We start from the raw sequence: 10,211 nt of genomic DNA, 5'->3' as shown, positions 1-10,211 counted from the left end.
TCTCAAATTTTGAGTTATTGCATAGAAAATCCGGAGTGTTCAATTTTTGCACAAATCTCAAAGCAACAATAATAAAATCCCTACATTTTGAATAGGTACCGAATTAAATATGACCCGACTTCAGATAAACTGAAATCTTGAGTTATCTTAGAGGATACAGACTTAGAGAGCGGGGGGGGATTTAATTTTGAAAATGTTTAATTAGTAGCAATTAATAACTAGATAATACATATATTTAATTTTACATAATTAAATATTAGACCAGAGTATTAAATAGTAATTTTCATACAGCATTAATTAGTATGTTATACATTTTTATTTTGTTGTAACTGGTTTTAATTAAGATTGCGTTGCAATATGCAGTGTCAACATTATGACAAAACATTTTTTATTCATATAGCACACAAATTATATGTAGCTTTGTTTTTACTCTATTATCTATGCGTTGTATGAATAAAATTGCTTTTTCAAAATCTTCATCCATCCCTTGATAACTACTATCAAGTATTTCAAAAAACAAAATCTTCATCCATAAATGCATGATACCCAATTAAGGGTATGAAAGGGAGGCATAGAAGAACAGGGATGGCATGGTTTGGCTTTAAAATTTTGCAAGTGGGATCCAACAAGGATCAAAGAATATATCCAGAAATGGAAACTTTCCTTTGGATGCAGATTAGATGGGGAAGGTTCTTCATAAGACAACCATTTGGTTTAAGCTTTTTTACCTTAAGCGAAAAAGAAAGCATATAGTATAGGAAAGTCCAAACCGCCTCCAGCTCCAGCTTGGTACATATTAAAAAGTGCAAGTGCATGCCTCTTAATTAATTCATTTATTAAACATCATTTCTTAATTATGAGAGCAGCGTACGGGGCATATGCTTCCACATGTAGAGTTCACATTTCTCCGGCCCCTTCATTTCATCACGAATAATTTCCCACTTAATTGTAGGTGCATGTATGTAAAAAAGTGAATTCTGAATAAAATATTAATGTGAATGTTCATAACTTTCAATATTCATTCTCCACTACCTCAGGAATTCATATCTCACTACTATTGGAATTAATTTTCTCATTTATTCTTGTAATTAATTTAGATGGTTTTTCATTCACAATTTGTGGCCTATAAATAAAGTATTTGTAATATTTTATTGTATACACATGAGAAATGTATGAATAAAGATATTGTCGTCTTTTTTTTCTCTATCTTGTTTATTATTCTTTATGCTTGTTTATATTTATTTTATAACAAATTCAAATATATATCTTCCTTAAATATTACTCCATTAAGGGTACCTAATTTCCAAACATTTTGGTTAATTAATTTACTCAAGAAGCTTATTAACTAGCTAATTAATTACTCGAAATAAAATAATAAGAGTGATGTTATGGTAATATGCATATTATAGATAGACCCGTGCTATGAATCTATATTGTGATTTTCAAAGTTCAAAATGTCGATCCAAACTATTAAAAATGATCTTCATTTGAAAATGTACTTGGAGAGCAATTTTTATATTTCTTTTATAATTTTTAACTATTTTTTTAGATATGTAGAAATCACTGCTTTTGGATTGTATGGAATTCTCAAATCAAGTGATTTTCTAATATCTAAAATAATAATGAAAAATTCTAAAAAGTGTAAAATTTGATCTGCAAATATATTTTTAATATAAAAGTCATGTTGAATTGTTTAAATTAACTGTTTGTCTTTTAAAAATGAAAATATAAATCTATATATATAGTACGGATTGTTATATAATATACACATTACCATAGTCTCACTCAAAAAATAATTAACTTGGTCAACTTAGTCAAGCTTCCATTGTAAATTAACTACAGAAATTAGCGACTAACTATTGACTTAAGACCAAATTAAAAAAGTAATTATACATATCTTCTGGTAAAATAATTAATTTTGTAGGATGCCAAGCCTTATATATGGAGTTAGGCTAATATGGCATTGGTGTTATTTCAAATTAAATAACACCACATCGTAAACCGTTAGATCTGCTTTAATATTCGTACAAAATAAAGTGCTTGAACAGTAAAAGCAGATTGTACGAATATTAAAGCAGCTCTAACGGTTTACGATGTGGTGTTATTTAGTTTGAAATAACACCAATGTCATATTAGCCTAACTCTTATATATGTAGGCTCTATAAAAGCAATGCCCGTACTATGTTTTTGAAAAGGCCAAAAAATATCTTGGCTAAGAAATGTTAATTAGAGTTGGCTAATTAAGCCCTTGATTATGATTAATATAGTCTTCAAAACTTCAGTTCTTTCATGTTTCTCGTAGGGTGCTGTAAGATTCATCCATTAATTAATTGCTTCTTGCACGGAACTCATATTTACTGTTTGGGGTCTATTGACAATCAGTATAGATAAAGTTTAAATATGAAATCAAACTTTAGAATGTAATTCATATAAATAAATTTATTAATAAAAAATGATTTTTTATATGTATCTAGGTATTCTATCATTCATCAACTGATATGATATTTAGAACTAAATATAAGTATTAGCAACCTTGATGTGCCAAATAAATTTCACAAAGAGTGAGGATATGGTAATATACATATTACAGATCTATCCGTATTATAGATCTATAATTCTATTTTGAAAGTTTAGATAATAGATCCGAATCATTAAACACGATCTCCATATGAAAAAGTAGTTGTAGACTAAATTTTACATTTTTTAGAATTTCTTTTACTAAATTTAGATAGGTTAAAAAATTACTGATTTTTGATAGTTCAAATTTTCAAATCTAAGTGATTTTCTACTATCTAAAAGAATAGTAAAAAATTCTAAAATATAAAAATTGATCTGCAAGTTAATATGAAAAAAAATATTGAACGATTCAAATTGACTGTTTGAACTTTAAAAATAGAGATATAAATTCATAGTGCGGACCGTTGTGCAAGATATATATAAGCATATTACCGCAGACTATTTAAGAGGTAAGCAATCAATATACCCAACAGCATATGTGAAAACTAATTATCTAATTTTACCAATTTTACTTGCTTTTGATAATTATCTTCAAGATCGGCAAAATAACAACATATTATTAGTACGGATCGAAACAACAATAATATCCTCACTCAACCTTCTTTGTTTTGTTTGATCTTATAATTTTTACTTTTTTATGTTCGGTCATAAATATGCGAAGGCATTTTCTAGCTGGCATAGAACTTTTTGAAGTCAGAAAAATTCTCATTCGGATGGTACGATTTTTATCTTTTAAATTGAAACTTCACATATTTATTAGTCCATTAATTTACAGAGCAAATGTATTCCAACTTAAAATTAATAATCTTGATTGAGTGAGGATATTGCCGTACGTAGATTAATCTGTACCATGAATTAATTATTTTGTTTTGAATGTTCGAATAATCGATTTGAATTGTTCAAAAAAAAATTTATATGAAAATATACCTACAAACTAAATTTTATATTTTTTTAAATTCTTTTATTATTTTTTAAATAGATAGAAAATCATTACTTTTAAATGATTTAGAATGAAGATCAAATTATTTCCTACCTATCTAAAAAAAAATCAAGGTTCTAAATAACGATTATCGTGTTATTGCAGAAAGGATAAAAAAAAGCTATCGTGAGTAGCTTAGCTATAATGGAAACTATCTTACATAGCATCTTTTAAAATTATATTCTATATTTCTACTAATTATCAACCTAAAATATCATATATATTAGCATTTTTCTATATATATATCAATAAATAACACCAAATTTATTAAGAAATTATATTGAACTAGTACAAAGTCCAAATTGTTATTCAAATTAAATATCCCTAGTATCATCATTAACTATCAATATTTTTCTATTCAAAATAACCTAAACATGATGGCATAAACTATTTGTATTTTATCTATTCAAAATAATATATGCATCATGGTATAAACTAGCTATATTTTTTATATTTAAAAGCAAAAACAATATGAGTCTTGAAAAAAATTGGTCCTCAAAAGAAAATTTTCAGTTTGGACCTTTAAATAAAAATCTCTATATGTAGCATAACTAGCAGTATGCGCTATAGCTAGGGGTGCAAACGGATTGGATAGTGGTAAAACCATATATGTATCCGCTTTTATTTTTCAAATATGGATACCGATCGAATATTAGACGGATACATATACAGATCAAATATTAAATGGATACGGATACGGTATCCGCTTTTTTATAATGGTGAATAACATAAGTTTTTTTCATAATATATATTAAAATATATAGAATATATCTATTATTCGGTTACGGATAATTAAAATTTAAAATCATAACTGTATCCGTACGGATATTCGGATATCAGATATCCGTATCTAATTTTCGGATACGGACGGATAATATCCAACCCGTTTGCACCCCTAGCTATAGCGGACCACTATACCTGTTATATTGGTCATAGCTAGTGTTCTAAATAGCGCGCTATAGCGACGCAATAGCAGCGCTATAGCTTTTTCGGACCCTAAACGCTAAGCTATGGGATAAAAGTGCGTTATTCAGCTACAACCCCTATAGCAATAATAGCGGTCCGCTATCTGCGCTACACGCTATGCTACGTAGACTTTTATTTAAAGGTCCACACTAAAAATTTATTTTAAAGATCAATTTTTTTCAAGGTCCAGATTGATTTTACTTTTAAATAGAAAAAGATAGATAGTTTATTCCATAATGCTTATTTTTTAATAGAAAAAATATATAATTTATGCCATGATGCTTAGGTTATTTTGAATGAAAAAAATGATAGATAGTTTATGATATTATTAGGGATATATTGAATAGCAATTTCGATTTTTAATTCCTTAATCAATTTGTGTTATTTATTGCTTTGTAAGACTTTAGATAATGTTGATAATTAGTAAAAATATAAAAGAGGGATCAAGTTACAACAATTTTTGAGTTACAACAAGCATTTTCTATATTTTCAAAGTCCAAATCGTCGATCCAAACCGTTAGATGTGATCTCTACAATAAAATGTGCTAGGAGACCAAATTTTACATTTTTTGGAATTTGTTTACTATTTATTAAGATGGGTACAAAATTCAATGGTCTGAATTTGACTAGTTTTTGTACCCATCTTAATAAATAGTAAAAAAAATTCAAAAAATATAAAATTTGGTCTCCAAGCACATTTTATTGTAGAGATCACATCTAACGGTTTGGATCGACGATTTGGACTTTGAAAATGTAGAAAATACTTGTTGTAACTTGTTGTAACTCAAAAATTGTTGTAACTTGATCCCTCCTCAATATAAAATATAGTTTTGATAACAAAAAACGTTATGTATAATAGCTTTCGCTATTCACGATAGTCTTTTTTTTAGGCTTTCCGCGATGACGCGATAACCACTATTTAAAACCTTGGTTATAGCTGAATTAGCGTACTTTTATTCCATAACTTAGCGTTTAAGGTTCAAAAACGCTATAACGCGTTATTTAGAATACTGGAAAATTTTCTAAAATTTTAAAATTTGATTTACAAATATATTTTCATATGTAGATTATATTGAACGGTTCAAATTGATCGTTTAAGTTTGGACTATAAAATGAAAAAAAATGATCTAATAGTACCGATCGATATGTGCTAATTGCTATGTATAGTACCGTAGCCTCACTCATTCGATCTCGTTCCTAAAAAAAAAACATTTTATTCATCATGGTTACATTTATTTTTTAGCATTTGAACTGGAAGAATATGAAATGTGTGGCGGCCATAATGAATTAAATGTACGGCATAGTGAGATTCTACCTCTCCTGGCCTGGCCCCCTTCCACCATGCAAAATTTTTAAAAGAAAAGAAACCCTAAAAGAGCTAGATAGAGTTCACATGCCTGCCCCCCTCCCGTTGTTCTTCTCTCACCTTACAACTGGCCTCTCAGCCTCTATAAATAGATAACATTGCATTCCTCTTTCTCCATAGAAGCTACTCATCAACTCAATCTGTATTTGTATACTTTTCCCAGATATATAAACACAACACAGTTATATTATTAGCATTTACAATGGCAAGACTAGTGGAGCCTTTGATTGTGGGGAAGGTGATTGGGGAGGTTTTGGATTCTTTTAGTCCAAGTGTTAAGATGACAGTCACCTACAATTCTAACAATCAAGTCTTTAATGGCCATGAGTTCTTTCCTTCCACTGTCGCCTTGCCGCCGAAGGTTGAGATTCAAGGCGCCGAACTCCGATCATTATTCACATTGGTATTTATATTCATTCGTTTATCGATATTCTAAAATGCTAGCTAGTTAGATTATTTATTTATGTTAATATTATTTCGATTAATCTGATCATTTCTCATGTGTAAGCTTTATATATATATACACTTCAGGTTATGACAGACCCCGATGTGCCAGGGCCAAGCGATCCTTACCTGAGGGAACACCTTCACTGGTACTGTTTATATATGTCACAACAAAATCCATGTTTTATTAATCAAATGATTCTCACACAAATTAATATTATCACATATTAGTTTGAAGAAAACATTAATAATTTACACCTGGTTTGTCCTGCAGGATTGTCACTGACATTCCGGGAACCACTAATGCTACTTTTGGTTAGTCGATCTTTTTCTCATTTTCAATATTGAACATTAAGAATCTCCATTTTTTTTATCTCCTTTTGCTAATGTGCAAATCTTTTATATGGTATGAACAGGAAGGGAAGTGGTGGGCTATGAAAACCCGAGGCCAAGCATAGGCATCCATCGGTTTGTGTTTGTGCTGTTCAAGCAGAAGCGTCGCCAGCTTGTCGACAAACCATCTTCAAGGGACCACTTCAACACTCGCCAATTTGCCGAAGACAACGATCTGGGCCTCCCGGTTGCTGCAGTATACTTCAATGCACAGAGGGAGACTGCTGCTCGCAGGCGTTAATATAATAATGTGATAATTAATTACTATATATCATCATTAATTACCTATGCATGGCTAAGCAAGGTTTTTTATGTAATGACTATTATGATGTAATCTAATAAGCACATCCTTGCATAGGATTGTGTTAATTTGCTTTGATATCTTTGCAAGAGTATTAATTAAGTTCATAATGAAATTAATGAAATTACAAAATTTAAGGGAGAGAATAATCATATCTGGGTTGGATAACCAGGGAGCTAGCAGTGTATATGAGGAGGCTATGAGCGAGACCGAATCGTCTGCCCCCCTGGGACAGGAAATTTCTCCCCCCAAAGTGACTGCGGGTGGGCCCTCATTTAAAAACAGTAACAGTAATTAAACCCTTTAACAGTAACCGGTCCCACCCCGCAGTGACTCTAGGGACAAGAATTTCCTGCACCCCGGGGGCAGGAGATTTGGTTCCACTATGATCAGCTAAAAGCGTGTAATGCGTGGTATAAAATTAAGTAGAACCGAGCACGTGTCGAATAGAGGGAAAGGGAGGGAGGAGGAAATGACCCCATTCAAGTCGGTGCCCATGGATTTGTCTTCCCTTGAATATTTTGTTTTACGGAAACAAGATGCTACAATTATATTGCATGTACCTGTAGGTTGCCTCTTTTCTTTTTTCTTGTACACTGGCCTTTCTTTTCATATCATTAGTGGATCTTATAATATATATATTATTGCCCCCTTCATGTTATATATGTCGAGTGCGTATCCTCTGAGATATCTCATGACGTGTCCGGTGCCTATTCGGGAGCACAGGGGGCCCAATATTATTTGAGTTTTGAGATTCGTGCAGAACGTATTTGGACGGTTGAGATTTTCCAAAAAGTCACGCAAAATATGAGATATCTCAGAGGATGCAAATTCTTTGGCTACATGTATATGTACATTTTTCTCTTTCTCCCACTCTCTCTCCTTTAACCAGAATTCGGATCCCCTTAGGTACCTTAAGTAGAATTACTAAATTCAAACCATTCTTTAATTAATTTGATACGAATCTCAAAACAAACTCTCTATATCTTCAATAGGCACCATATTTCTTTCGGCTCGGTCGCAACTAAATCTGTACCGTCATTTACTCATTGTACGCCTCAGATACCTGAGGGGAGACGGATCCTTCTAACCATTGTAGTTAGTTCCACTAATACAGAATGTGCAATTAATGTCAGCATATCAAGGTCGGATTTTGTAAATAACCGAGACTGAATACAATACCCCAGTAAAAGTGTAAAATTTGGAAAAGTATCATGGTTGGATATATAAAAAAACCAACCCTTTTTGCTATTTTTTTTATAAACACAATATATCACTAATATATTTCTTAGAATAAATAAGTAAAGAGTGAGTCTATGGTACTATGCATATCATGGGTTGTTACCGTGCTACGGCTCTATATTTGAGTTTTCAAATCCTAACGGTCGATCCGAACCGTTCATCTTATTCTCCATATTAATATGTGTTTGGAGACCAATTTTTACATTTTTTTGAAATTTTTTTACTATTTTTTTAGATATTTAGAAAATCACTCGATCTGAAAATTCTGGACCATCCAAAAACAGTGATTTTCAATAAATCTAAAAAAATAGTAAAAATTTTTCAAAAAATGTAAAATTTGGTCTCCAAACACATATTAATATGGAGAACAAGATGAACGGTTCGGATCGACCGTTAAAATTTGAAAACTCGAATATAGAGCCGTAGCACGGTAACAACCCATGATATGCATAGTACCATAGACTCACTCATAAGTAAATGCAGATTGTTTACATGATAATTATACAATGGAATGGAATTACAAAATTTTGGATCTTAATTATCATCTAACCAATAACCATGATAGATTGTTAATCACTGAAGGTAAATTTAGCAGTCAAGTGGATATCAGTTACAATATTTTGGTGATAAGAAATTCAATATTCACAAAATCACTAAGAAACTAATTCCGTTTAATATAGGATCCATTGATTAGAAACCTATATATACTAGTGCTTGTCTAGCTCCACTAGCTAGTTTTCATGATATGTTTACATTTGTTAATTGCTATAAACGGCGTATTAAGTGCGTATAATTAATCTAACTAAGAATTATTGTTTTATACCCATAAGATCCAACATTTTTCACTTATGCCATATCATCTACGTACTCATCATCCATTCAATTTTATTCTAAAACTTCTTAATTATTTATTATGATCGGATGGCTCATATTTTTCATGTTTTATCTCTATTTAATTTAAGAGATAACATATGTTTGTATTTTTTTTTATAGAAATTTCGTGCAACTAATCCTTTTTTTTTAGTATATTTAGTTTTAATGGTTTTATTATGCCTAAAATTTACTTTTACAAAAATATTATTTAAAATTTTAATTTATTATGAAATAGATTTTTTTTTAAATGAGAAGAATAATTATAGTATATATTATATAGCAGGGGCGGACCCAGTATGCAACAAGGGGAGTAGCCGCCCCCCTAAATTTTGAGTTTTAGTGGTGATCTATCGGTATTGATCAACTTTGCTTCCCCTGAAATTTTTTTGCCCCCCTCTGAATGTTTGATTTGTTATTCGGATTAAATTTAGTGTTAAATCAAAATAAATTTCTTGAATTATGATTGGTAATTAGAATTATAAGTTAAAGGATCAGAAATTACAAGTCATGTATTGGAAAATATAAGTCAAAGCATTGTTTATTTATCGAGTACCCAATTAATTAATGGGCTTAAATCTGATTCGATATTTTTTTGCCCTCCCTGATGAAAATCATAGATCCGCCCCTGCTATATAGTAATAGCATTTGAAGACTTCGAGAGCTAATGGCTAAATGACCTTAATTAATTACATGGTATAAATCTCTGTATTTCAAAATAGTTTAGTAACTGAAATGATTAGATTGTATATATACACACATTTAGTTCGAGAGATTAATTAGAATCAGTACACAGACATAGAACATGTAATTCAACAAGAAGGAATAGATGATTCTCTAAAAAAAAACAAGGAATAATACATAAGAGGAATTGCATGCGTTGGATCATATAGAATGACGAACATACTGGAATTAAATGTAACTATAGAATAATAGAATGGATAAATTAATTTGACAGTCAGACATATCCTTATTTTCCAATTAATTTAAGCCCATTAATTCCAGTAAAGTAGACAATTTTATATTAGAAAGAGGTTATAATTGATCAGGATTGCAGGAATAAGATCTTTCAACACGTTATTCCCTAGATATTCTATGACTCTGTCTGTCATCCAAGAGGGCCCACAAATAGA

General features: G+C 30.6%; 1 protein-coding gene across 1 annotated transcript; it reads left to right on the top strand.

Annotated features, from left to right (window-relative positions):
• Nucleotides 1-5,936: 5,936 nt before the first annotated feature.
• Nucleotides 5,937-7,048, top strand: LOC144552613 (CEN-like protein 4). The gene is made up of 4 exons (XM_078300605.1): nucleotides 5,937-6,231; nucleotides 6,360-6,421; nucleotides 6,547-6,587; nucleotides 6,689-7,048. The coding sequence occupies exons 1-4, from the start codon at nucleotides 6,031-6,033 to the stop codon at nucleotides 6,904-6,906; spliced, it is 522 nt and encodes a 173-aa protein (XP_078156731.1). The 5' UTR covers nucleotides 5,937-6,030; the 3' UTR covers nucleotides 6,907-7,048.
• The last annotated feature ends 3,163 nt before the right edge of the window (nucleotides 7,049-10,211 follow it).

Source organism: Carex rostrata, chromosome 4 (genome assembly GCF_964058835.1).
Source record: "Carex rostrata chromosome 4, lpCarRost1.2, whole genome shotgun sequence".
Classification (NCBI taxonomy): Eukaryota; Viridiplantae; Streptophyta; class Magnoliopsida; order Poales; family Cyperaceae; genus Carex; species Carex rostrata.
The sequence above is the reverse complement of the archived record's forward strand: the minus strand, read 5'-3'. Positions and strand labels throughout refer to the sequence as shown.